Source organism: Lineus longissimus, chromosome 16 (assembly GCF_910592395.1).
Source record: "Lineus longissimus chromosome 16, tnLinLong1.2, whole genome shotgun sequence".
Lineage (NCBI taxonomy): Eukaryota > Metazoa > Nemertea > Pilidiophora > Heteronemertea > Lineidae > Lineus > Lineus longissimus.
Window position 1 is genome coordinate 176696 of NC_088323.1, and position 27149 is coordinate 203844.

The following is a 27149-nucleotide window of genomic DNA, read 5'->3' on the forward strand; positions in this document are numbered from 1 at the left end:
GCCAGTTGGTGCGTTTTTCGCTGATTTGTGCAAAATTCAACATATCTCAAAAGTTCAATAGTTGACCCTCGATTTTTTTTTGATTTTTGTGTAGCGTAAGCAACTGTCTTTCATGGGAGAATGGTCTCTGTACGAATTATTCAGGAAGAAATGTATAATATTTGGGGTTTATCGTGATTGTCCGGCAATATTGCCATTTGGGATGGTGAACATAGCTAGGAGCAAATGCGACGCTTATAATTTATTTAAAGAAATAAAATGCCCGATTTAACATCCTGCAGAATCAGGGGAATCGGGCGTTTCCAGTGATATACGACACAAATGGGTTGTCCTCATGCATTCACTTTGGAAACGCATTTTAAAATAGATGTTACGTCCTGTTAATGGGGCACGTCATCATCGCGTACATTTGGGAAAAACTCCCTAACGAGACCTTTGATACTACTTCTTCACTTTTCGTGATCCGATAGACACAGAAGTACCACGAATGGTGGACGTCCGTAAAAGTTTAGAGGAAACTCCCTCCGTTTTGACAGCGCAAATACCTTATTTCGTGGCAAAATTATCAGTTATGGTGTCGTGACATTAAAAACAAAAGGTAGACGATAAAATAGGCGTTGTTTATTTGGTTGAAATGAGTTGTAAACGAAAGAAAATAGATGATTTTTGCATGCATATTTTCTGGCATCCTCTGGCCCCATCTCATCTGATCTCTCTTCTCTGTGATCTCGATTGATCTTGAGATCGTAAAAAATAAGCTATTGAATTTGTGTTTCTTTCAGATGAAAGTGCAGAACGGCACGTTTGGTTGGGTAATCCTCGGGATGCTACTGTTCCTTGGTACCTTTGGTCTTCATGGAGGGTTCTACCTGGCACTTTATGGCCTTGCTCTGATACTCGGGTAAGATTTGACATTTGTTTATTCTCTTGCAAAAAAAAAAATGCAAGTACCCAAAACTTACACCATAGTTGGCTTTAGTTTCACAGTTCGCTGTATCTTCTTGTTCTGTGTGTCCATAAAAGATATCAAATCTGTAAATTATTACTTGTGTTGTAATTCCAGGGCGGTGGTAGCTTTCCATCTTCACGGCATGACCAAACTCAAAGAAGAAGAGTTGACATCGAAATACCAACGACTGCCGAAACCAGACATTGGCATCAAGAAGCTCGTACAGGAAGTTAGATCAGCTCAGACTAAATATAAAACAGACAAACGCTTGACTGGTGCAAATATTATAGATGAAGTTTTACAAGAGGTAGGGCCTAGGCTTGGTTTAACATCAAGAATATACTTGTTAAAAAGTGGAGTAAATTTTGTCTCAAATGAATAGGGCCTACAAGTTGATAATGAAGAAGGTGTTACATAGTATCTAATGCATGCGTTTGTGATGTGATTTTTCAGGTACTGTTCTATCTATTCCGAGACTATATCAAGTCCTGGTACAGAAAGATTAGCGATCACGAGAGTTTCCCTCACGATATTCGCCTAACGATGCAACGTGTTATCATTGCATTTTCTGAACGATCCAAGCAGGTTGAATGGGTGCCATATTTTACAACAAGACTTGTAGATGATTTTGCATCACATCTCCGTCTCTACAGACGATCACAGGAAAAAGTGGCCATATATAGAAAAGATGGTAAGACAGTATGGTTGTTATCTTCCACCATGCCCGTAGTTGATATTAGGCAGAAGCTCATAAACGACAAACTGAGCCAAGCTTTGCTGACAGTGGAATCCTAGTGAACCCTAGGACACCAGCCAAGTCATTATGGACCATCTCTATTCATTTTGTTTATCTTCCTCTTGAAGTTGTTGCTGAAAGGTTACAGCACTTATGACTGTTGTCGTGGTTGACACCAGTTATTGCCAAATAAATATGCCGTCTTGGAATAGCATGTCAAGTATCAAGTCATTATGTTTCAGAATCTAAACCGCCAGCAGACCTGGAGTCAATCTTCTTTGACCTCGAGGTGGACATGGAGGACAACATCACACGTGACATGATCTGTACTGATAGGGAACATGAAAGGCGTAAGTTTCACCAGAGCTGTAGTATTCTCTCATAAAGTTTGGAGCTGGCTGGCATGGATGGGAAAATCAGCTCTGACTTGGTGTCTCCGTTGAGTAGGTAGCGAACGAGGAAGCTGTGATGTGACAGGTAATTTGTCACCCTCATTTAGTACCAGTTGTTACCTGAGTGCTCATTGAACTAGTTGACCAGGTCTGACTGAATGTAGCAATAAGGAGCCTGGTAGCGTGGTGGCTAGAGTGCTTAACTCGTGGCAGACCTCATTGTCCTGCTTGATTAGCATCTACCTTGTCTCTCTTCAGAATATTTACAAGATCTGAGTGAAGTGTTACTATTTCTTCTGCTCCCGCCTGATGACTTCAACAACAAACCATTCCGCTATATTCTGCGCGTAAGTATGTGCTTGGTAGGGATTCATGACCTTAAGGTGGTTACAGAGCAAGGCTTTGTCTGACGAGTCTTCAGCTCTGCAGCAGACATTCACTTAGTAAGTAATGGTAGCCGGCCTGCTGCTGAGTGTGGTACACCAATCTCCCTGAGATTAAAGTAGTGTCTGTAGATGCACCAAGGTGACCCTTCGTAATCCCCTCGTTGATGTGCGACTTTCACATCGTTGTTTATCATTCCAGGAAATTCTCGTGAATTTTATATTCCTTCCTACCATCGAGTTGGTGTCGGACCCTGACTATGTCAATCAAACTATAGCTTGGCTGGTAAGTTTGGCAGGATCGTTGAAATGAAGTGCCCCTGACTGAAATTGGTTCTGAACATCTCTGAGTTCAGGCCTCAAGACATAAGCTTTCATTTCTATCAGTTTCTGATAAGAGAGATGCCATTGTACTGTTTGTGGTTCATTGGCAGCAGGCTCTGGTCTAAAAACCTTATTGAGCTATCTCTGCCAGGCCTTGGGGTCTGGAAAGGCGGTGTTGGAGGGTGAAAGCACTGAAGGATATCCACCAACCACATAAAGCTTACCTATAAATGCGGCTTTTCTTTGCAGTGTAAAGAGACAACATTCACCAACGAAACCTTCATGGCCATCATAAAGATGTCTGACTCTATAGAGGAGCTTCAGGCTGTCAAAGAGAAGGTCGACCTTGACATCGCACGCCAAAGGTCACGGGACACGGGTGGCGAGGATGGTATGAGATTATAACACTCCGTGACGTGCAGGCTGAACACCTGGCCCTGCTCTCATCTGGATTATATTAGAAGATATGAACAGAACAACCATAATGTCTCAGACCCTCCTCCCCTCTGTTTCTGTTTATAGTGATGTGGTCAGGCCTATCACTCCTGATGTTTTGCTTTACTGACATACAGACAGCTGAGTTGGAGACAGGCAGGAGAGGTGAATGACAAGTTGAGCAGTATTTGTAAATGATTCTAATTCTGTTTCAGATATTGTAATCAAAGCCCAGCTTGGCAGCTTGATCCATGTCAAGGAGGCGTGTGAGTTGAGGATCCAGAGAATTCACGACGGGACGGATGAATTCATCACCGAGGCATCAGGGGTGGGTGTCAGGAGAAGTGCTTGAATTCTGTTCTATTGCGTTGAGTGGTCCACCGCTGGTCATTGAGTGGTCCACCGCTGGTCATTGAGTGGTCCACCGCTGGTCATTGAGTGGTCCACCGCTGGTCATTGAGTGGTCCACCGCTGGTCATTAAGTGGTCCACCGCTGGTCATTGAGTGGTCCACCGCTGGTCATTGAGTGGTCCACCGCTGGTCATTGAGTGGTCCACCGCTGGTCATTGAGTGGTCCACCGCTGGTCATTGAGTGGTCCACCGCTGGTCATTGAGTGGTCCACCGCTGGTCATTGAGTGGTCCACCGCTGGTCATTGAGTGGTCCACCGCTGGTCATTGAGTGGTCCACCGCTGGTCATTAAGTGGGCCACCGCTGGTCATTAAGTGGGCCACCGCTGATCAGTTCTATTACATTGATCTGTCCCATCTGCATTGAGAGATGTCAAGATGTACATTGTAAAGATATCCTACAATTCAATTACAGATTGACTTCTATTGCAGTTCTCATATTGGTTGTGATGGAGTTATAACTACAATACACCCTGTTCCATTTACTATTTTGCTTGGCCTTGTTGTTTCAGCTTGATGTGAGCAAACTGATGGCTCGCGGCCAACGTCTCTACAGTCTCCCGTTCGATGTCGTGCTCAACAACAACGTTGCCCTTGATTGCTTCATGGAGTTCCTAACGAGTATCGGCGCCAGTGGTTATCTCAGTTTCTATTTCAACGCGGATGGTTTCCGCCTCACCATGGAACAACAGATGAACAATGCACGCATCAAACAACTCATAAATGGAAACACATTAGAACCTGATGTGGAGAATTTGCGTGAAATGGCGATGGTGATTTATGACCAGTACTTATCTGAGAAGTCGACACAGCGCATTAAGTTGGACAGTGATCTCGTCAAACGGACGTTGCAGCGGATTAAAAATGGTCCGATTGATGATGAGGTGTTTGAAGAAGCTCAAGCAAGGGTTTGTGTTTGTATTCTTACAGCTTGTCGCTTGCAACCAGCGCTCTTAAAGGGTGACTTTAGGTGGGTCTGATTGGTGGTCCCCAGGGAACTGGGTCTGACTTAGCCTTGGACACATTCCCTGTACACGTTGAGGTCTTGCCTATCTTTGCCAATGAGAGCGAGGACGAGAGTAACAAACAAAGTAAGTTGTGCCAACTTGGGAATCCTCCACTTGAATGATGGTTTTGTTGCAGGTTGCGGACATTCTCCAAGAAGATAAGTACTTCCTCGCATTCCAGAAGAGTCAAATGTATATCAAACTCCTCGCTGAACTTGACCTGCTTCAGGACGGCAACCGCTCAGATACAGAAGACTTTGGGACCACAGATGATGGTAAGACCTTCTTTTCATAAGAGTCATCATTGACCTGTCCATGTACTGCCTCGGAGGGTGAATGTAGAACACCTAGACCTGCCAACCCAGTGGTGTTTAACTAGGATGGTCCCTCGGCCAGACATGCACCTCATTTATAGGTCTCTCTCTTGTCTGATTTCAGAGTCACTCTCGTCCAAAACAAGTAGTTTACACGCAGTGAGTATGCCTTCATCTTCAGTGGGATTGATGGAATGAGTGTGGTGTGTTATACTCTGATGATTCCTGGGCCAAATTGAGCTCCAGTTGACCAGTGCATACTGGTTGTAGATCAGGGAGAGTATAAGACTGGTGTGGTGAAAGTGATACATGTATTGATGAATTGTACCACTGATGATAATGAGAACAACCCTTAACACATTGAATACAGGTTATAAGTTGAGCTTGTTCTGGTCTGAGTTGTAATGGAACCGTGTTGAGTATGAGTGACTTGAAGCTTTGGTCTGAGTTGTAATGGAACCATGTTGAGTATGAGTGACTTGAAGCTTTGGTCTGAGTTGTAATGGAACCATGTTGAGTATGAGTGACTTGAAGCTTTGGTCTGAGTTGTAATGGAACCATGTTGAGTATGAGTGACTTGAAGCTTTGGTCTGAGTTGTAATGGAACCGTGTTGAGTATGAGTGACTTGAAGCTTTGGTCTGAGTTGTAATGGAACCATGTTGAGTATGAGTGACTTGAAGCTTTGGTCTGAGTTGTAATGGAACCATGTTGAGTATGAGTGACTTGAAGCTTTTTTCATCAGTACTGAGTCCTGTTCTGTTTCAGAAGCTTAAAGATTTACATAATATAATGTACCATAACCAAGTAAGTCCTGTCATGGTTAGCTTTGAGGATTTGGCAGTTGGTCAGTTTTTCACTAACTTGTTTGTTTACCTTTGTTGCATCATGAATTTTTCCTCATTTTGTTTTGTAACTCTGGAAAAGCACTGTGCATGAAGCCAGAAACAAGGCCCTGTGTATAATCCATGCCACATTGCTGTGTGTTAGAATGAGGAATGCCAAGGGCTTCTGGGTGGTGAGCTATGTGTTCTGGCTTGGTGCACCTTTGTTTCTCAAGAGTGGCTATAAACACCTGCACGTTGGTCCACGGGAACGTCCATACTGTAGAAGGGCACCTTGTAGCTGGCCCTCGGTTAGTCACTTCATTCTCTTATCAATCAAATTTGCTACATCGTAGCAGGCCAAGTTGAGTTGACCTTAACCTAAGCTACTTTAGGGTCTGCCTATAGTTGGTGTTGAATTTGAAATTGCTGTGAAGTTTTAACGAGATGGATATTTGCTTTGCCCAGTATAGAAGTTGTTGGAAGCCATGTTTGTCCCACTGGTGGCACTCTGAGACTTGTCTAGTGTCTGCTTGGTGGACTTGTGCATGGGCTATGGACAGCATGTGGGGAAAATCTCTGTTTATGTTACAGTGCAGATTGCGTGGTGACTCTCTCTCCTGTCTGTCTTGATACCTAGTTCTCCTGGTCATGCCTGTCCATTCTTAACTTACTCTAGTTCACATGTTTTGATCATTTTTTGGTTTATTTACGTGTTCAACAATTTTTCAAAGTTTTTCTGTTGAACTCAAAATACGCTATTTCGGCAGTTGCCAAAAAGAACCCAGTGCAGTTATGAAGAAGCCATATATGTGCTTTGATGTTAGTGGCAGGCTGACAGGTTCCTGGTCGTGGCTGATGTGTTTGTCTGCTTCTACTGGTGTCGGAACATGGTCATGCAGGGCTGAATACTATTGTTACTTAATCCAGTGATCCTGCAGAGGTCACAAAACATTGATATCCTGGCCTTGCAATCCTTGGGACTTTCAAAATGAGAGATCCAACAGTACTCTTAATATCCATGGCCAACTCGTTTCCATGCTCACTTTGTGGTGATGTCTGTCTTTCACCTTGTTTCAGTCAACAGAAGACGTGGCATCCGTCTCATCCTGTGACAGTTTATCATCAACGGAGGTCACCACGCCCACTGCCCCTAAGAACGTCTGGTTCAATATAACAGCTAGGATTACACAAACAGGTACGGCTGGTTCAATATAAGAGCTAGGATTACACAAACAGGTACGGCTGGTTCAATATAACAGCTAGGATTACACAAACAGGTACGGCTGGTTCAATATAACAGCTAGGATTACACAAACAGGTACGGCTGGTTCAATATAACAGCTAGGATTACACAAACAGGTACGGCTGGTTCAATATAACAGCTAGGATTACACAAACAGGTACGGCCAGCCACTTTCTCACCAGAAGATCAGTTCTTCACTGGTGCCTTGGTCAACCAACAGGCCTGATCTCAGTGCTGTAGGTAATGCTTGTATGGGGCCTAATCGAGGCTCGTGAAGGTTAGCATCTCTGGTGCCCCGATGGTTGAGAGCAGTACAGTGTCACATCTACAGGTGATCTAAACCATGGGCTCTTGTCGGTCTACACTTTGGCCAACATTGGCCATGTTGCCAGTTGATGGTGCACTAGTAAGAGACTGTCCTTACAAGGAGTGATGTGGTTGTGTTTCCAGGTATTGCAAAGGACGATGCAACAAAGAAGGAGTTTGCACTTTACGCCGTCACAGTGACCAAGACTAACTACGATGGCTCGGAAGAGGTGTGGAACGTCTACCGTCGTTATAGCGATTTCCATGATCTCCATCTCAGTATAAAGGAACGGGTAGGTCAGCCTGAGTTGAGATGGCTTTAACACTGTATTGATTTCAAGGTTGTCAGTAGAGATCTTTAGGAGACGTTAGAAACCAGATTCGGTAGGGCTTGAACCTCGTCTCCAGGTGAAGCAAGGAAACATGGAATGTGGACTGAGTTAATATTATCTTCAATATCATTATGCGCATGACCGGCTGATGTGTGACAACATACATCTGTCCAAAGTAAGCCTAATCCTTCTTCTTCTTAACGTTACATTATCTCTGATGGCTTTTCCATAGAGCCAGGTCAATGTCTGTGATAAGCCAAACCAAACAACATATGGCAGGATATATCTGAGCCGATACCCCTTGACAAGATTGCTATAACATCCAGTATCATCAAATTTACAGAAAATCAATAAGTATATCTCCAAAAACTACAACGTGAAGGTGAGAGTATTAGGGTCTCCTCAAATGATTCCCCTTGATCTCTATTCTTTGTGTTTCTAACATCTAAACCTATCATCTTCACAACCTCATAATCTAACTCTTCATACTAACCCCGTCCATCCTTGTTGATTCTGGTCTAGTTGTGGAGGATCTCTCAGATCTCTGCCCTACGTTATTGTCCTGTTAGAAATACCATGGCTGCTGAATTCACTCTTCCGAATACGGGGGTGATTCTGCTTGTTAGTTTCTTTGAAGACATTAGTGAACACAGACATCTCCATTCTGTGAAGTCTTCAGCGTGTTCTGGGATGGAGGACTTGACGCCCAAACTATTAGTTCCATCATAACATAACAAATGAAGTCAAAACTGATGTTTGTTATGTTGCTATTTCAGTATGACGAGTTGAGCACTCTGACGTTTCCCGGCAAGAAGGCGTTCAACAACATGAATAAGGAGTTCCTAGAACGACGACGAAAGGACTTAGATGGTTACTTACAGGTAAGTGGGGGCAGTGTTATGAAGTGATTGGTGGAGACATTGGCATGACCACGCACCTTGAGAGTTGAATTGCTGGTTAGTCACGGTAGGATATGAGCTCAATGTCTTCAGTTGTTCATAGCAATATGCCCCCCTTGTTTGAGCAGGGAGTTGCTTGATGTTGTGATGGCATGTTACAATATTACCTATGCATCAATCTATCATGGCATCATCTCTTTCTTGCAGACGTTACTTCATCCCAAGATTGTTGCTTCCACGCCAGGCCTTCAAGACTTCCTGGCTCAGTTCTTAGACCCAGTAGCTTGGGAGAAGGGCAAGAGTGAGTTTGTGAGGAAGGTAACTATCCTAACACTTGAAAGGGACAGGGAACATAGGATGATTCTGTGCAAGAAATGTCACGCTGGCCTCGTCAATGGGTTGCAAGGTGGCTAAGCATACCAGTCATTTCTTGACAAAGTAGCTTTTGACGTGACTTACTGCACATTTCTGAATATAATTGAATTCTCACCAACTTTTTCTCTCATTATGTGTCCTACAGTCAGGTGTAAGCATGAGCTCTTTTTTTGTCAGAAAATTTGATTTTGTTATTTGGTATCAAAAGTTAGACAGTTCATAGTTTTCATTTTCATCAATTCTTCATTATGGTTTCCTTTCTGATTTCTCACCCCACAAGGAACCGAATAAGGTAATAGGTGTGGGCTCGCTTGCTGTGGAGATCATGACAAGGTTGTCCGAACACTCATGCAAAAAGCAGGTCAATTGAAAAACGTTTTGACCATGTATGTCTCAAAAAGGCTCTGGGCCACATCATGTGATGTGATGTGTGCTAGCCAGCCCTGAACCAGCCTAATCAAAAAGATTTGACACTGCTTTGGTCGTTTTTGTATCAATAAGGCTGGTTCTGGGCTGTTTGACATCATGTTGAGACGTGTGCCAGCCCTGAACTAGCCTAATCAAAAACCAATGAGATTGTCCGGTCTGCCTTGTGTCTATGAGTCACTGAAGTTCAAGATGTAGTGATGTGTGTTGTGCCTGGTGTTGTAATGCACAAGACTTCTGGGGGGGTTCACTACTGGTTGGTCTGATGTGTGTTGTGCCTGGTGTTGTAATGCACAAGACTTCTGGGGGGGTTTCACTACTGGTTGGTCTGGTGTGTGTTGTGCCTGGTGTTGTAATGCACAAGACTTCTGGGGGGGTTCACTACTGGTTGGTCTGGTGTGTGTTGTGCCTGGTGTTGTAATGCACAAGACTTCTGGGGGGGGGGTTCACTACTGGTTGGTCTGGTGTGTCATGACATACAGTGATCTGTGTACAGCAATGACCTCCTGCCATGTATTGATGCTGTAGTGAGCGTCATCATGCACTAGATAGGCCGTCGTAGTGAAATGCTTGATGGTTTCATGTAGGGCTTGTTAGATTAAACATTTTGTTCATGCTTTTTTGGTGGAATGACCATTCGGTTCTGGCCCCTATTTTCAATAGTTGTTTACTTCTAGTTCTAGGGTATGTTACTGCCTACCTTTTCTAACTTCTAGTTCATGATCCTGGTGGCTACAGACATTTCCCACTGGGCCACTCCTGTAGTTCACCACTGGGCCACTGCTGTAGTGAACAACTCCAGGGCCTTTCGTCCATGTGGTACACTGTTGTGCAACCAAATCATATTAAATGATGTCGTACAATTCAAATGACCATCATTTCCAAAAAGCTAGAAATAGTGTTTTTTGATCAACGGTTTCAGGCAAGTGATCCACAGGAGACGAATGGGCCTTTTGATTTATTGAAGAATGCTGCATTGGTCTTACCCAGAATGTCCCTACCGGTCTTTGTTATGGTCTGTTGTGAATCCAATGATTTGGCTGCATTAACCCTCTCTTGTTTAGTATTAACAATATCGTGTCTAGTAAAACTAAAATGATGAGAATGAATTGATGAGTTTATTCCTGTGGTGTATGAGGAAATGTGGAATACTATGTCAAGTTGATGTAGTTGATGGTTCAATTCACCATCTTTATTTGTGAATTGTGAATATTGGTCATGGACTCTGCTGTTTAAGGATACGCCTTTCAGGAGTAAACTCTTCAAACATTTGGTCGCTTTCACAATGACAGAACTTTGGATGCCAATAATTACCACAGGTTAAAATACTGTCAACATCACAATTCATTGTTCTTCACAGTTTTGTATTGATGTCGATCAAGTGTAGACACAGCACCTGTGTGTATTGACCAATCAAGGGTTACACTCACATCGCAGCACCTCTTGGCTTCACTATGAGGTCATGTGACATCGCAGCACCTCTTGAATTCACTTATATATGAGGTCATGTGACACCAAGAGGGAATTGCGACTAGAGACCTTGATAATTCATGATGCACAACTAATTATTTAATTGTTGTGTGGTATTAACAGTGTCTACAGGGTGTCTCAGAATGAAGAGGCTCTGGGTGACTTGCATGACGTAATGGGGGACATGAGGCTTGTAATGTCAGATGGATTGCACCAGGTGTCACCTGTGAATGGCTCTGTTAGACTTCCTGGCATCAGTCCACCCATGTCATGCAAGTCCACAATACAAGACAATGCTTTTTATCATATTTTGGTTGTGAGATATGTTTTAACTTCAGGATGAGGACTTAGCCTCGGAACTTCTCATCAATCTGGCGTTTGTTAGTCTCGTTAGTGCCTTAAACTATTTGCTGACATGATTTGTTGGTGACGCTGACTTAGGGTTTGGTCTGCCTGACAGACGTTGTCACTATGCTTGTTGCATGTTACACACTTGGCGATTTCAACTTGTGAAATGTTTGAACTGACACTGTCTGTCTGCACTCAGTAATTACTTGTAGATAAAGGGGTGAAGGGTTAAAGAATCTTCTGGAAATGAAAAGAGGTCGTACCAAGACGTGTTTGTGGTAGAAGGTCGCCAGGATTGTGCACCCGTGTTGGCTTTTCAAGGTGGAGCTGACCAATGTTGCCTATTTCAGTATCGTTTAAGTAGCTCTTGTGAATGAGAGGTAGTTTCTTTAGCCTTGGTGTGTTGTGTGTCTAACATTGAAATCTTCATCTAAACCTCATGCGCATGGCATCCAATGTGTGTCTTTTACTTCTGTGTTCTAGTCTTTCAAAAGTACGATACAAAAAGAAAATCTGTGTTTTTGGAGAACGGATTTTGTTTGAACCAGTTTGTTCAAAATCATTTTATTTATTACGAACAGCATTGAACTTGTTGAGAACAGTAAAAAACACACTCTTACTAGGCTGTGCAAAGCCACTATAAAAACTGAAACTGTCAACTCAAGAAAAAACTTTCATTTGAACAGGAGCAAATGTTTCTTGTTTCATGAAGAAGCTTTCGTGAACTCATCAAGTTACCTTTGTCTTCAGATGGACACACTGGTGAATCCGCTCAAGAATTCCGTGAGGAACGTCGGCAATGCGGTCAAAGCGGTGCCAGAGAACTTCGTGGATGGTGTTACGAAGGTGTCGGACGGTATCAAAGGCATCCCGGGCAACGTCGTGGGTGGGTTTGGAAAGTTATTCAAGGTACATTTAGAATTCTTCAGATCTGTTAACTGGCCCTGATGAACGCAGCTTCCAAAAGCGACCAACAGGAACTGGCTTACGACTGCATACTCTTTGTAGCCGAACCCGTCCAAAAGGCCATGATTGGCTGACAGCATTGCTCCGGTCAAAATTTGGTGAGCGAGAGAGCAGTTTCTGCCACCAAGGCATGTAATACATGAAATCACTGAAACGAGTTATCATTGGCTCTTAACTAGCTCCTCACACATCAGCCTTGGAATAGTCATCAAGATTATTTGAGCCTCCATTTCTTCATTTCCATTGTCAGGGTCCCAACGCACCAAACATGTCCACTACAAAGGAGCTATTAGACAGTGGTAAAGTTGGTGCAGCAATCGACATCGACGATGATGATAATATTCCACTCCGAATCATGTTGCTACTCATGGATGAGGTATTCGACCTGAAGCATCGTAACCAATGGTTACGGAGACGGATCGTTCCCATACTCAGACAGATTATCAAGGCCACATTTGGAGACATGATCAATAGGTGAGTGGCCCATCTCTCTGCATTTGAGATGGCAAAATATCAGTGCCAGTCCTCAGTGCTTATACATGTGATACTGCCCAGGATGCCCAGTCCTCAGTGCTGAGTACTGGTGCTTATACATGTGATACTGCCCAGGATGCCCAGTCCTCAGTGCTGAGTACTGGTGCTTATACATGTGATACTGCCCAGAATGCCCAGTCCTCAGTGCTGAGTACTGGTGCTTATACATGTGATACTGCCCAGAATGCCCAGTCCTCAGTGCTGAGTACTGGTGCTTATACATGTGATACTGCCCAGAATGCCCAGTCCTCAGTGCTGAGTACTGGTGCTTATACATGTGATACTGCCCAGAAAGCCCAGTCCTCAGTGCTGAGTACTGGTGCTTATACATGTGATACTGCCCAGAATGCCCAGTCCTCAGTGCTGAGTACTGGTGCTTACACATGTGATACTGCCCAGAATGCCCAGTCCTCAGTGCTGAGTACTGGTGCTCATACATGTGATACTGCCCAGGATGCCCAGTCCTCAGTGCTGGGTACTGGTGCTTATACATGTGATACTGCCCAGAATGCCCAGTCCTCAGTGCTGAGTACTGGTGCTTATACATGTGATACTGCCCAGAAAGCCCAGTCCTCAGTGCTGAGTACTGGTGCTTATACATGTGATACTGCCCAGGATGCTGAGCGTGAATCCAGAATGTACAGGCCAAAAGCTGGGCTAATAATGAGAAGGGCTTTGAGGGATAAAGCTGCTTTGGGTTTAGTGCTATAGAGGCCTTACAATTCTTATCATTATCACATACTTGAAGGCTTGGCAGGATGCCCTGTACTAGACAGGAGCTGGCACTGGCAGAATACATTTCTCACATTAAACTTTTATGCTGACTCATTTATTTTTCAGAAAAATAGTTGATCATGTCGAGTGGTTGACATCATCAGAACAGGTGGCGGAGTATGTGAAGGCTTTGAGAGACGCCTTGTGGCCGTGTGGGGTACCGGCAGAGATACGCTCAATCAGAGATCATAACACAAAGATGCGAACTCGGGTCGTGTGCAAAGCCAAGATGTTGGGCAATATATCAGGTGGGTAGGTCAACTAGGCAATATATCAGGTGGGTAGGTCAACTAGGCAATATATCAGGTGGGTAGGTCAACTAGGCAATGTCTCAGGTGGGTAGGTCAACTAGGCAATATATCAGGTGGGTAGGTCAACTAGGCAATATATCAGGTGGGTAGGTCAACTAGGCAATGTCTCAGGTGGGTAGATCAACTAGGCAATGTCTCAGGTGGGCAGATCAACTAGGCAATGTCTCAGGTGGGTAGGTCAACTAGGCAATGTCTCAGGTGGGTAGGTCAACTAGGCAATGTCTCAGGTGGGTAGGTCAACTAGGCAATGTCTCAGGTGGGTAGATCAACTAGGCAATGTCTCAGGTGGGTAGATCAACTAGGCAATGTCTCAGGTGGGCAGATCAACTAGGCAATGTCTCAGGTGGGTAGGTCAACTAAGTCAACGGGCATTCAGATCTAATGAGTGTAAACATTATGCTAAGGAAGATGCACGGAGCAATAAGCTCTTATCAATATGATTGCTTTGAGGTGAATAATGCCTTCTTCTATGCATGTGAACCTCAGCTGGGATCAACGGGAGGCCGGATAGATCTACTCTGGTGGATGTAAACAAAATGTTTGCATATTCGGATTGCTTTAATTGGAATGCAATTAATGAAATTCCTTTTATGTCTTCAGATGAGATTAAGACATTGATGGGCTCAGAATCAACGCGTCTCGGTGTTCAGCGAGTTTTCAACTTATTTCAACACAAAACGTTGAATAAACGACTTGTTTACGTGTTTCTCGAGGGATTCATGGAAACTTTATTCCCAGAAAATAAATTCCAGGATGTGTTCCACAAAATTCATTCCCAGTCTCCTCGTGTGAAAACAGAAAATGCTAAAGATGGCCGCCGGTCAAACAGCAACAAATCAGGGACGAGAATCAGAAACAAGAAGACGAAGCGATGATTGTTGTCTTACGATGCTGTGTTGGCTTATTAAATACTGCCTGGGCTTGATCAGGCCTTGGGGGGATGGAGCGAGGTCAAAGCGTGATGGTCCTTTGAAAGAGATCCCACTGTGGAAGCAGTAATGCTGAGTGATTGAACCATCTGTCTGAGTGATCTTCTTGTGAGGCCAAGATGGTAGAAACTCTCCTCTGTCAACCCTCTGTCCTGTAAGACTTCAGATTGAGGTACTGATGATGTGGTGGTGCTTGATTGCTGATATCAAATCATTATCAGCTGATATCCCAGGATCATGCCTCTGTCCATCAAATCATTATCAGCTGATATCCCAGGATCATGCCTCTGTCCATCAAATCATTACCAGTGAAGTGTACATTGCCATGCTAAACTTGACTGAAAATGCTTAAATTCATTCATTCCATTATTTGACTTGTTTTCTGAAATGTCTTGTGTGACTAAATTCAGGTTGTGCTTTATGATGTTGAAGCTTTCATGTCCTGCCTGTTATGGGTGTAATGTTTTAGTTTGAGATTAATAATGATTTTCCAATGACCAAGTGATTTAACACATTGATAACAGGGAGCTGCGTGTGCTGGTAATGGGTGATGGAGAAACTCTATGTGATATTAATTGGTCATCTTGTACTTGTTTGCTCTACGGGGATTGGTGGGATGAAGTCTGGAGATGAATACTTGCTCACAAATCATAAATTTGATGGCAAATTGTATTTCCAAATTGGAATAATGCCGTTGTGATGTCGTGGCTTTTGAGTGTGTTTGGTATAAAACAGTAAAGGATTTGATGAATCACTTTGATTGAAATTTCCAAAGACTTCAAAATTTGTCCATCAAAATATGGAGGCTCTTGTTGCATTTGGATGATTTGGCATCCCAACTCACTTCATGTAAACTGGTTAGTGTAGAACTCTGTATATATCAGCATCAGTATATGTATATAATGTACATTAATATTATTGAACAAAATATGTGTCATAGACAATCTATTAGGGGTCCTCGAAACAATCATCTGTTTTTATTATCGGAGTGATTTGTTGCATTTTGAGTCTTGTCAAAGCAGGTCTGTACTTGGGATTATTGATCATCATCAGGGTCAGAAGGCTCTCTCGGAGTTGATGTCCTTAGGGAGCAGTGGGTTATCCACAACATGGTCCAGCTTGGAACTTGACTTATCGCTGACTTTGGACCGTCAGCTGAAATCCTGGGTGATGGGCTTCTAGTAACATGGGTTATTTGTGGGGGCTTTATGTGTCAGTTTGTCTTGAGTGTTACACATATAAACAGCCTTATTTATGACAGTCTGTGCATCGAGTATAAATGACTCCACTAGGAGTCCTGATATCATTGTATTAATTGGCAAGGGGTGTTAGTTTGTTCAAAGCTCATAGTCTATTTTTAGATGCTGTTGTTGTTTGTCCTATGAAATTTATTTACAACCTCCGCCTTGGGGGCGTTGCTAGTGCTGCTTTGGCTTGATAGGCAGCCACCTCTGGACTTGTCACAGGCTGCACCGTCATAGCCAGTGTGTGTTGGCATCTTTGATAGATCAGTGTTCCTGCCTGTCAAACACAAGGTAGTTACTACAGCGCCAGTGGCAGAGGTTGAGGTTTTTCAAATTGACATGAAGAACCCAGGCCATTTCACTCTTTCAGTACATTTCAGCTTGGGGTGCAATAGATAGAAGCTATGTTTTGTGCATGTCATGATGATAGTTTTATTACCCAGTGCTACAGAATTTATCAAGATGTCAGATATGATTATTTTAATGTGTTGTGTTGCCTCCATTGAGATGTTACCTGTTTTAGTGCGAGATGTATTCATAATAATTCCATCCTAGATATAGTCCAGTCAAACTAAGTTTTGACAGGACTACCACAGTGATTGTGATCCTAAGACTGGTCCTGATTCAGGTGCGATTCATTCTGCAGTTAAAGGCCTACAGTGTGCATGAACATGGTTTTGTCTGTGCCACAGTTCAGTGTACTTAATGGCAGTGGTGAAAGTTTATGTACTTACATTATTGAAATTTCGAATAGCAGCACAGGTGTGTAAGGTTGCCAGAGTTAGTGGCTACATTCCATGTATAAACGGACCGAACTCCCTATAAGTGTGAAATTCAGCTTATTGATGTGATAATTTATTTGTTGGCCAAGAGCGATACCTGATGGTACCATTGATGTCCATGTAGCCGATTGTTCTAGGGTAAGGGGTGATCTTGTTGGTGTGGTGTGGTAGTAGGCTGTCACAGTAGCTCAGCTTTGGCAGGAGAGTAGTAGAGCCTATTTCAAGTATGGTCTGCACAGAACATGAAAAACGCCTGAAAATGGCTGCGGAAATTTGCTAGTTTTTGGATTGAAATGCTTGTTTTTGGTGATTCTCTCCTGACAGTGGTGAGGTTGTGGCCTGGACACAATGCCATTTCTTTGATGAATTTGAGACCAGTGTTGTTGGAGTTATTGATCATGTTTTATGTAGGTATACATACACCAGAATAAATGAATCCTAAATGAAGAGGAACTTCCATATTGCCTTCATTTATGTATTCTATTGGGAAGGATGAGGGCTGGGCTTGACGTTGACCAGATCTGGTCGAAGAAGAGATGATAAAAGAGAAAAGCCTAACATGCAGATGCCCGGTTTTGCTTGATTACTGCTAGTTTATTTGGCTACTAATTGCTTGCATTCTGGAATCATCCACCTCTGCCACTTCGTCTAGTGAAGTCCTGATCAGTGAGGACATAGTCACAACCACTCTGATGTCAGTGGTACAACTAGTAGTAAAAAACATGGCCACCATCAAATTGGGCAAGTGTTATCACCCAATCCAGATTACACATCCAGAAAGGGCCAAAATAATGGCCTCAAAATCTCGTATGTCACATAACAACCAGTTACTCAAAAATGAAGCTGCACATGGCACACCCTGTACGTTTTTGATAGCTAGCAAAGTTCAGCTAGTGACCGAGAGATGGCGATAAAGTCGACCTGGAAATAGACTCTTTCACCAGTCTTCTCCATTCACTCATTACAGAGACTGGTACTTGACGGCATTTCACTCGTCATGAACGGCTTCCGGTGTCCAGTCACGAGCCTAGGAATACCAGTGTGGTCGGTATTGACAGTCGATCCACTGTATGGAAAACTCCAAATCTTGTTTCTGGCTGTTTTTTCTCTTGGACAAGGTTTGCATGTTATATTATTTATGTTATTTCATGCATGCATGTTTACTTTGCAGTTGACAATTGTAGGTTCAATGCACTTGTTGATGAGACAGGTTTTTAAGGTGATCCGAACCCCGGGATCCGAACTACCACCTCACCATGCTTTAAAATACACTGTAGATAAATGAGCCAAAGTTCGGCTATATACAGGATGACTCAAAATATACTCCATTATTTCAACTTAGGCCAAGGGAATGAAGACCATAGATTACCATCCTTTGCGGGCATATGCTTGATGCGTAGGCCTATATCACTGGTCACAGCAAAACAAGGTGCATGTCAGACTCTGTGTCACACAGACAGAACACAACCTCTGAAGCCTAGTGTAGTTGGCAGGATATCGGGCTAAACAATCGTGGGATAAGCCAGGAAAGTGCTATGAGAAGGGTAAGCTAATATGCTTTGGCCTACTCATACCAGTCCTATTGCTACTATAGTCTACCCGTACCCACAACATAGAGCTGGCAAATAGAAGATTGAATGAACGAAATAAGTATACAGCTTTCAAGCTTCAAGTAACCATTCATAGTGGTAGCAGCTGCTGGCTCTGATTCTGTAATTGCTCTGTCCACCATATAGACCATGTTGAACGCAGAGCCTCAGCGTGCTAGAAATCATTCATCAATATAGCGCCTCACTTATTGATTAAGGCCTGTGTATGGACATTATCTGTATTGTGGCCGGGATCATGGTCGAGGTCACTTATACTCACTGAGCTGACACACTAAAGTTGAAATTCATTGGGACTCGTAATAGTTCTAAATAAACCTTTGGTCGTTTTGGTGTTCTGTCATGTCTGTGTGTGTGTGTCAATCATACTAAAAGTGTGAACATTTATGAAAATTTGTCTCCCTGTCTCCGAGTGTGGGTCAGTCAAGGGTGTGCACCACTTGATGAGCCCATGACGACATTGACGTGTAGGCCTATTAACTCAGCCTTTGAAACATAGATTTTGCACCTGTCTATGTCTGTTGATATACAGAGCCATCGATTGTTGCCGCAGCAACAAGTTTCTATGGCCTGGTTTTGCTCAGCTGTCCTAATATGACACCAACTGTCACTCTATCAGGACACCTCCTCTTCAACGTAAATGCATAATATTGTGGTCTTAAAATTTATATTTGGTTCTCTTTTCAGGTACCAGGTATCCTTCCATTTCAAAAAGACACCTTGATGAAAGATACCTGTGCATGAGTGAGTGCAACCAACTCCACAGTTGGCCCAATGAGACAAAGCTGCTTCTCACTGCAAATACTGCAAAGCAAATTGTGGACAAACTTTCTTCTGCTGAAACTAACTGAATCTAACTGTTTTGTGATTGGCTGATTAAATGAGGAAGATTTATTGTCCGTTTATTTCGTCAGCTTTCAAATCGACCATGGTGTCATTTCCCAAACTCCACAGGAACTCTGTGGCCTATGCCCTCATCAGTTTAGCCTCGGGGATGATGGGCTCCATATTTGGTTTCTACTACGTCAATATCTTCTTGAATCGTTACAAGATTGAAGAGTCCTGGTTCCAGGCCAGTCAGGTTCTCTACATGATCTGGAACGCTATCAACGACCCACTGTTCGGTTACTGGCAGGATAACTTCCAGGGCGAGTGCTTCAAAACACGGAGTTCAGCCATCAAATATGGTGCGTTGCTGTGGGCGATATCCTTCCTGATCCCATGGTTCCCATGGACAAGTGATCCTGCCAACACAGTCATCATTGGGATTCATTTGACTGTGTCTTTGTTTATGTGGGATGCTCTCTTGACCTCCGTCCTGTTAGCGCAGTGTGCTGTCTTTACGGAGATGTCCAAAAAGACCGAGGATCGTATGAGGCTCGTCCGCTACACCCAGGTCGCATCGTTTGTTGGTCACTTCTCTGTATTTGTTACCGAATATTTCTCATCCAATTTGAAAAATTATCGAACATTTCAAGGCATGACTATCATCATCGCCATCATAGCATGGCTGTTGCTAAGATACGCTGGCGACAATGTTCTGACGGAATACGATCAAACGCTGCCAGACGTCAATGGCGACAAGGAGGTTGTGAAACCTGGAACAGGTGGAACTGGCTGGCGTGCATATTTTAAACTAACGTGGCAGATCATGAAGAACGGGAATTTCGTTTGCTTTGTTCTAACAAACTTCCTGACCATATTTTGTTCAACATACAATGGGAACTTTTCACGAATCATCTGCAACTATCTGATACCGGAGACAGACCTCTCATCGTTCTGGCGGAGTGCCCTCTATGGTTCATTCATGGTAGTACCCTCGGTACGTTTAACTTGACATGAACACTTGATATCAGTTTAATACTTACATGGTAGTTTAATTGGGATTGAGAGCACAACAGATTCAGAAAGGATAGCAACATCGTAGATCACGTACATCAACCTTCTCTAAACTGTTGTTCTCTATTCGAGGTTGGCCATCATAGTCTCCATTCTGTGGCAATATGGGCTGAGCTGTTGGTAAACACAACTCTCGCATCATTACTTTGTATTTATGTTTTTAATTCAACCTTGTCTCCCTTCCACACAGTTGACGGTATTCCTGGGTTCAACGGTTGTTGCCAAGGTTGGCTACTACAGGATCATCAAGTGTAACTTCATCCTCCAGATATTAGTTGCAGCTACTATGTACTTCTTAGGACGTGAACACACCTGGCTGCTGGCTGCCTTCTTCCTCATTGAAATGTGAGTCGACAGATGCATATGGAATGAGTTGTCTAAGTCTAAATAAGATTATAGCCTTTTAGCGCCCCGAAGTCTGCAAGCCTTTGATTTTAGAATCAGCTGGCATCATCCCTTGGCATTTTCATGGATTGGTACAGTAGAATTGGTCGATAGGCCTGATAGACTTTGGTAAAAACCACCTTGAGACCATGGATATTGACCCCTAGCTCCTGCCTACAATCTCCTTTAACGTGATATGTTACTGTGTATGTTTCAGTACGATATCTGCATCTTCATTTGCTCTCTACAACTTACCATTGTCTGACATCATTGAGGAAGACAGAATCATGTACGGCCGAAGGTAAGTTCTTACAAAGTCACTCTCAAATCACAGCAAAGGCCAAAGCACAAAGTCACTCTCAAATCACAGCAAAGGCCAAAGCACAAAGTCACTTAAAGAGTAAGTAGATTAGAGCCTGTGATATATCGAGTAAATGTCTCACAGGTAAACTGTATTTAGAAAGGCTTTCTACTTACTCTTTAATGTCTATGAAGAAAGTTTCCACTTCTGCACTGTAAGCAGTCAGCTTACATAGTATCGTACCCAGCTAGGTGGTCTTTCGAGCCTGTTGGTATAACTACCTAATCCTGCATGTCCCATCTACGACTCTCCAGATTGTGTTAAGCAGCTGCAACAGCTTCCTCGAGCCTTATATCAATCGGAACCGCCAGTATTCACACTCGAGACTAAAACACTTTGCAACAGCATAGTTGTGATTTCGCAACTGTTACTACCGTCCCATCAAAGTTGTTCATACATAATCGGTGCTATATATTTTTGGCCGGACTATATCTGCGATCATGAATAAAGGAGTTTCCGCGTCCTCTTTCAGCCACCCAGTCTCCGCCATGGTGTACGGAACCAACGCTCTCATCACCAAGTCGGCTAATTCGTTTCCCCCGATGGTTGCGGTGATGGTCTTCAACAAACACGGTTACAATCAGCTGCGCGATGGAAAGTTGAAAGTTGGTCCAGAGCAGAATGATCTCTTCGATACCATGTTCTTTCTGACTTGTCTTATTCCTGTTATCATGGGCTTTCTCCAGTTGATTGTTTGGTCGTTCTATAGGATTCGTAACAGTCACACGGTCGATGCTAAACACTTGGAGGCAGCCACTTATTAAAAACGGCTATGACATTCATGAAGGCATTGAGCTGGCAAAGAACACTGGTTGAAAGCAAGAATATAAGCATTAGATTTGTTACATGTTATATCTTTTCAAAGAAAATGTATTCTGGGGATGGCAGGCCGATAACTGTGATTAAAAATGCCTCGATGGTCAGTGCAGTACTTTCAGCTGGCCTGAAATGGCCAGTTGAGTGTAGCACAGCACTCCTTGGTTTTCACAGAAAGGCTTTCAATGTGGCAAATGAATGTGAACTGCTTTGAGACTGTACATTTGTACACTCTGTAGTGCACTCTGTAGTGCAATATAGGAACTTTCATGCTGTAGATGTTAGTATGAGGTGGACATGGGTGGGTAACTTGGTGCTGGGTTTATGATTCCTGAGACAGAGGTTGAACGTTCTCTGTCACATTATTACATAGAGTATGATCTTGTCTAGCCTGATGTGGCAAAATGAGCCACCCTGACTCCAAAACCCACGATCTATATAGCAAGAACCGGACCAAGGGAAAGGGGGTTTGCATTGTTATTCCAAGTGCCATAAAATTGTGTATGTTAATATGTTATTTGTCTGACAAAGTCAGAAGCCCTATTTAGCGAGGATGCAGAGACAACTGCCCCCCAGATGTCAGGGCTGATTGGGACAGTTAAGCGGTGTTATGCTCCCCCCCCACCTGAGGGTTGAATACGGCCCGTTTGTTATCTTTGTTTCATTGTACTTAATGTGCCATATGTTTCTGGCAGTCAGAACAATAATGTGTGGAGAGAAATAAAAGCTAGACTAGTGGGTATGAAATGGACAAGAGGAATTATATAGATCTCTTGGAAATATATGTATACATGTATCTAGTTTTTGTTTGTCAATTATCTCAAGATGCCTGCTAAGCCTGCAAAGAACCAAGTTTTGAAATGTTGATCATGTGGTTTTTGGTATGAATCAATGCAGGCTATGGCAATCTTGGATTAGGGGTAATGCCCTTATTCAACCACCTCTGCAACCCTTGCCCATCATGGCACAAGAAATCCAAGCCGATAGGGCGACTACTTCTGCAGTGACAGTCCAGAATTTCATGTGAAATCACCCAGGGCTCGCAGTTCATTCACTACATTCCCAAGGCAGTGGCACCAGTCATTGCCCACGTCCGCCACTGCGAGAAGATCATTGCGATGCCACTCTCCGTAACCTCTGGCATTGGAGAATAGCTGCCCGCTTAACCCATAGTTCCCCTTTAAAGGGACAGTATAGGCAGCAGCTAGGCAGGCAAGACCAAGTTACACAAAGTCGCCAATAGGGGTCTCTCAAATCTCACAGTAGGTCGAAAAGATTTACGCTTGTACGAAGGAGTCTGACATGACCCAGGGCCCTTACTCTTTAGTATAGTAGTCACTAGAAGAAGCCCAAATTAGCCCCTCTCCTAATGCCTATAGTCCCCCTTTAAGAAACCTAGGGTTTTACACTCGACGATGATTTTCAAATGATTTATTTTCATTAATTTTTGTCCAAGTTTGCCTCATGTAGGCCATGATAACTAGCTCCTGTTGATCGTATTCCGTTCCTTGTAGAGGTAGTCTTGCATGTTGGAGAGGTCGGCCAGCAGACAGGCGGACAGGGCACTGCGGAACAGGTTCATATCAGTGGCGTCATACCTGAAAATAGGAAGCCACAGGACCTCAAATCAATTTTCAAATGGAAACTATTGACTTCAGCCCGAAAAAAACATGCAGAGTCGCAAAGCTTGAACATTTTTGCGTGAACAATATCATGCTGTAAACTCGGCCAGGAGCCGTCAAAATCTCACGAGATCGCAAATTAAAAAGCACCCTCATTTCCAACTGCAACGGCTCCTGACCGTCCTTACTGTAGGGTTTATCTGTCACGCACAACAGTGTTGTACCCCTCTGACCTCCGGAAATCAGAATCTAAAGCTAGGCTGGGTTGGGATTTGAAATTGGTCCTTACCATTCGTCTGTGACAGGGTCGTAACATTCCACGTTGAAGATGGTTGTGACTCCATTGAAGCCGCCAATAGCGAAGACCATATCGTCCAAGACCTGCGGAAAAATATCGACAAGTGAAAATTGTCAGAACAGGAGAACTGAAGATGCTGCCCTGGCGGGATGAACCGCTGCAGACGAGACGGTTGTGACTTTCAAATGGCGGTCACTGAGTTATTCGTCAATTCTAAATGAGGCATGGTGTTTGGTGGAGTTTTAGATGATAATGCACTACAGACGGATTTGGAATTAACATGATTTAAACCAGGGAGTTGTAAAGACACGCCTTCCGGTCGAGTCGCAGAGAAAACCCGGATTGAATTGTCTCACCTCAATAGCAAAGTTGCTCCTCGGGTTGTACATCTCGGGTATTGAAGACCACTGGTTGGTCACGATGTTGTATCTCTCCGCGCTGTTCATTCTAGTGATCCCGTTAAAGCCTCCCACCGCGTACACGTAGTCCCCGAAAGAGATGACGCCCACGCCTGACCGTCTGTTCCTCATCTGTGGCAGCACAGACCACGTGCCCAGGTTGATGTCGAAACACTCTGCCGTGTTCATGCACTCTTGGCCGTTGAAGCCTCCGCAGATGTAGAGCTTGTCTTAAATCACGAGAAGACATCTGTTAGACGTCTTCATAACCAAGCCTTGGGGCATTTTATAGGAAGTTTCCCCAGCATGTGTTCTCGTTGTGACTTTGTCCTCATAGGACGGATTCAGAACTGTATAAAATGTGGCAGCACGTGGATAGGACGTCTTCTCTCATGTCTGCTTAAAATATGTCCTCAATCACAACACCCCCACCACAATAGATTGAATCAGCCACACCTTGACCGTATGACGCCCAAAGTAACACCAGGAAAGAAACTATTTCACAAAGTTCCCCATGGGCCTGGACAATGAGTTTTACGCTGGGCTGCGCATTGTCAAAATGCGGCGCTTACCATTTAGTGTGGTGGCGCTGGCGTCGCTCCTCTGGTGGTTCATGGGTGCGATCATCGCCCACTGATTGGTGACGGGGTCGTACACCTCGGCCGTATTCTGTCTCACGTGACCGTCAAAGCCGCCCATGGCGTAAATCCTATTGTTTTGTACAGCCACGCTGACGTAACATCTGAAAACAGAAGATTAGTGTAGATCAACTTGCAGTGCAGTGTGTGCCAAAATGTCTCACCTTGAACTCGTATCCAGAAAACTTGTGCCATCGGCGATCAAAACATAATCTGTCTTATCAGTCGCTGTCTTGTCGACCATCTTTGAGAACATAAGCCGCCATAACAGGCACAATCTCAGGATGGAGGATTGCTCCAATGGTGTGATGCGCCCTTTGACCAGATTAGGGCATGACAGTCTCACCTCTTGCAGTGCATCGGAGCTCTCTCCGCCCAAGTCTTCTCTGTGGGATTGTACGCCTTCACACTGTTGAAGTAGTCCATGCCATCGAAGCCGCCCACGACATATACTGTCTGGAAGACTGTGGCACAACCATGGTAAGCTCTCGGGCCTAAAACCAAAACGCGATACAAATATGACGTTGATCTGATCACACTGGCAGATTCAGAAGCACTGGCATCAACTAAAATCAGCTGACGTCCATTTTTGTCAATGTGCCTTGACTATGGACCGCAGCCCTGGCCGGTTGGTGCAACGTTGATCAAATCCGATCTAACAACAGGTTGTTCATAGTCCTCACTATCATATAGTCCAAGGCTTTGGTGTGACAAACCCTCGCCAGAGACAGTGTAGTGGATGTGACAAACCATCGCCAGAGACCGCGTATTGGATGTGACAATCCCTCGCCAGACACAGCGTAACTCTTACCATCTGTTTCGTCGCAAGCGATCCACCTGTCCGCACGTGTGTCGTATGTTTCAATCTTATTGGTCGGGCTGCCTCCGCTCCAGCCACCCACAACAAAGATAATCTCGTGCGGAACACGTGGCCGCGCGAGTGGATTGGTCAGGTCCACCTCACGTGACTCGTCCATGTCTAAGTCGTAGAGGAACTTCAGGGTGTCGATGACAAGGGGCTTGCATACCTCGTTATCCTGTTTGGGAAGAGACGACAGGACATAACACAGGTGCATCAGATGGCCCGTGAACTATCCATTAGGAAGTGCTCAACGAAATTGCCTATTGTTTATTGGCCTTTGGTTCCAAAAGCCCGATGCATCTCAATACGTCATCGAGCCATACGGCAGGACTAAATTAACCACGGGACTAAATTGATCTCTCTGACAACCGCGCCTTTTAGCCAGGTGATACACCGAAACAACACAAGAGGATGCATTCCTTACCTTGATATACTCATGTGACTTGACCTTCTCCACGAAATACTGAGTGCTGAGGAGTCCCAGTCGTACCCCCTTCAACAGGTCAACAATGCTAGACTTTCGGTTGTCCGGCTCTGCGTTGATCCACTTTACAACCGTATCGAAGACGATCTCTTCATTCTTCACGTTCAGGTGGTCATCGGTGATAACATCCAAGAAAGCAGTCAGGTCGAGTTCCATTAGCTCTTGGCTTGACTTCGACACTTCCACGAAGTTTTTCATCAGGTACACATGCGCGGCTTTGTCGAGTTGTCTGCAAAAGAACTGGCGCGCAAAGGCGCGGAAGCCGACGCAATTTTCCGGCGAGAGTTGATGGATGAGGAATTCAGCGCATTGCTTGACCAAGCCCAGCATGTTCAGCTGATCTGCGGCTGGGAGCAGGTGAATCACGTTCTCCTCTGTGATCTCGGTTTTCCTGGTGTAAGCGTACTGGATCACCGCCGCCATCATGTCGTCCTCGACGCCAGGGACTGTGATGGCTCGCTTGTCGTCTGCCAGCATCCCATTAGTAAATAAGGCGAGGAAGTATTGACTTGCAGAGGCAAGGATTGCCCTATGGACGGGGAACTCTGCCCCGCTGTCGGTCTTGATGGTCGCATCAGTAAGTTGATTGGTTTCTCTCAGCTCATTCAACACATTACAAGCACTTGCACTGATGCGCTTCTCAGGTGTCGTGTCCTCCGCAGGCTCAACTCGAGTTATATCCATTTTTTCCATCTTGCTTTCGCGTAAAGACTGAAAATGCTTCTGCTTTCATTGACGGAGCAATTTCTGCCTTGGTTACGTCTCCTAGACGACGACGGCACGACACAATACATTACGTCATCGATATTCGGCGCAATTTCATTGGGCTCTGCAATCTCCCGGGCGCTGGGCCAAATTTCCAATTTACATGCACCCGCTGAAATTGTCACATAGTCCCTCTGCCACAGTTTGATCGTCCACACACTGATCCAGTGTGTATAGTGCGCTGCTTGTAACATGGATTGAAAAGCCTTCCTGTTATGTTTCGACAAGACAAGTAAAAAGAAAAAAAGAGAAAACTGTGGCAGATTCACCGGGAGTCGAACCCGCGACCTGCCGATCCACAA

General features: G+C 44.2%; 3 protein-coding genes across 6 annotated transcripts; 2 read left to right on the forward strand and 1 right to left on the reverse strand.

The window, feature by feature from the left end:
- The first annotated feature begins 473 nt into the window (after positions 1–473).
- Positions 474–17158, forward strand: LOC135500303 (sorting nexin-13-like). 3 transcript variants are annotated; one of them, XM_064791688.1, is made up of 22 exons: positions 474–598; positions 783–901; positions 1064–1256; positions 1403–1640; positions 1928–2035; positions 2336–2424; positions 2663–2746; positions 3034–3175; positions 3435–3547; positions 4141–4536; positions 4772–4910; positions 5074–5108; positions 5716–5754; positions 6852–6969; positions 7468–7616; positions 8432–8536; positions 8762–8872; positions 9210–9221; positions 11924–12082; positions 12390–12613; positions 13514–13695; positions 14359–17158. In XM_064791688.1, exons 2-22 carry the CDS (start codon positions 783–785, stop codon positions 14631–14633), a joined length of 3030 nt encoding a protein of 1009 aa, XP_064647758.1. In that variant the 5' UTR covers positions 474–598; the 3' UTR covers positions 14634–17158. The 3 variants fall into 3 exon arrangements, with proteins under 3 accessions (XP_064647758.1, XP_064647759.1, XP_064647760.1); XM_064791689.1 differs by lacking the exon at positions 9210–9221; XM_064791690.1 differs by lacking the exon at positions 5716–5754.
- Positions 17159–17735: 577 nt separating this feature from the next.
- On the forward strand, positions 17736–22576 carry LOC135500328 (transmembrane protein 180-like). Of its 2 annotated transcripts, none has more exons than XM_064791724.1 (5): positions 17736–17831; positions 19008–20142; positions 20410–20564; positions 20821–20904; positions 21437–22576. In XM_064791724.1, exons 2-5 carry the CDS (start codon positions 19201–19203, stop codon positions 21726–21728), a joined length of 1473 nt encoding a protein of 490 aa, XP_064647794.1. In that variant the 5' UTR covers positions 17736–17831; positions 19008–19200; the 3' UTR covers positions 21729–22576. The 2 variants fall into 2 exon arrangements, with proteins under 2 accessions (XP_064647794.1, XP_064647795.1); XM_064791725.1 differs by lacking the exon at positions 17736–17831 and adding an exon at positions 18601–18619.
- A 661-nt stretch (positions 22577–23237) lies between these two features.
- Positions 23238–26574, reverse strand: LOC135500720 (kelch-like protein 10). The gene is made up of 7 exons (XM_064792352.1): positions 26023–26574; positions 25542–25773; positions 25083–25230; positions 24671–24840; positions 24057–24328; positions 23692–23783; positions 23238–23378 (listed from the first exon to the last, which is right to left on the reverse strand). Exons 1-7 carry the CDS (start codon positions 26557–26559, stop codon positions 23261–23263), a joined length of 1569 nt encoding a protein of 522 aa, XP_064648422.1. The 5' UTR covers positions 26560–26574; the 3' UTR covers positions 23238–23260.
- Between the last annotated feature and the right edge of the window lie 575 nt (positions 26575–27149).

What these genes read in the sequence shown, in the direction of transcription:
- LOC135500303 (XM_064791688.1), top strand. Translation starts at nt 783, where the DNA reads ATGAAAGTGCAGAACGGCACGTTTGGTTGGGTAATCCTCGGGATGCTA. An exon ending in TAGATGAAGTTTTACAAGAG is followed by an intron (nt 1,257 to 1,402) that starts GTAGGGCCTAGG and finishes GTGATTTTTCAG; the next exon opens with GTACTGTTCTATCTATTCCG. An exon ending in TGATAGGGAACATGAAAGGC is followed by an intron (nt 2,036 to 2,335) that starts GTAAGTTTCACC and finishes GTCTCTCTTCAG; the next exon opens with AATATTTACAAGATCTGAGT.
- LOC135500328 (XM_064791724.1), top strand. Translation starts at nt 19,201, where the DNA reads ATGAGGAAGATTTATTGTCCGTTTATTTCGTCAGCTTTCAAATCGACC. An exon ending in CATTCATGGTAGTACCCTCG is followed by an intron (nt 20,143 to 20,409) that starts GTACGTTTAACT and finishes CCTTCCACACAG; the next exon opens with TTGACGGTATTCCTGGGTTC. An exon ending in AGAATCATGTACGGCCGAAG is followed by an intron (nt 20,905 to 21,436) that starts GTAAGTTCTTAC and finishes GTCCTCTTTCAG; the next exon opens with CCACCCAGTCTCCGCCATGG.
- LOC135500720 (XM_064792352.1), bottom strand. Translation starts at nt 26,559, where the DNA reads ATGCTGGCAGACGACAAGCGAGCCATCACAGTCCCTGGCGTCGAGGAC. An exon ending in GGAGCAACTTTGCTATTGAG is followed by an intron (nt 23,784 to 24,056) that starts GTGAGACAATTC and finishes ATTTTTCCGCAG; the next exon opens with GTCTTGGACGATATGGTCTT. An exon ending in GACCCTGTCACAGACGAATG is followed by an intron (nt 23,379 to 23,691) that starts GTAAGGACCAAT and finishes TCCTATTTTCAG; the next exon opens with GTATGACGCCACTGATATGA.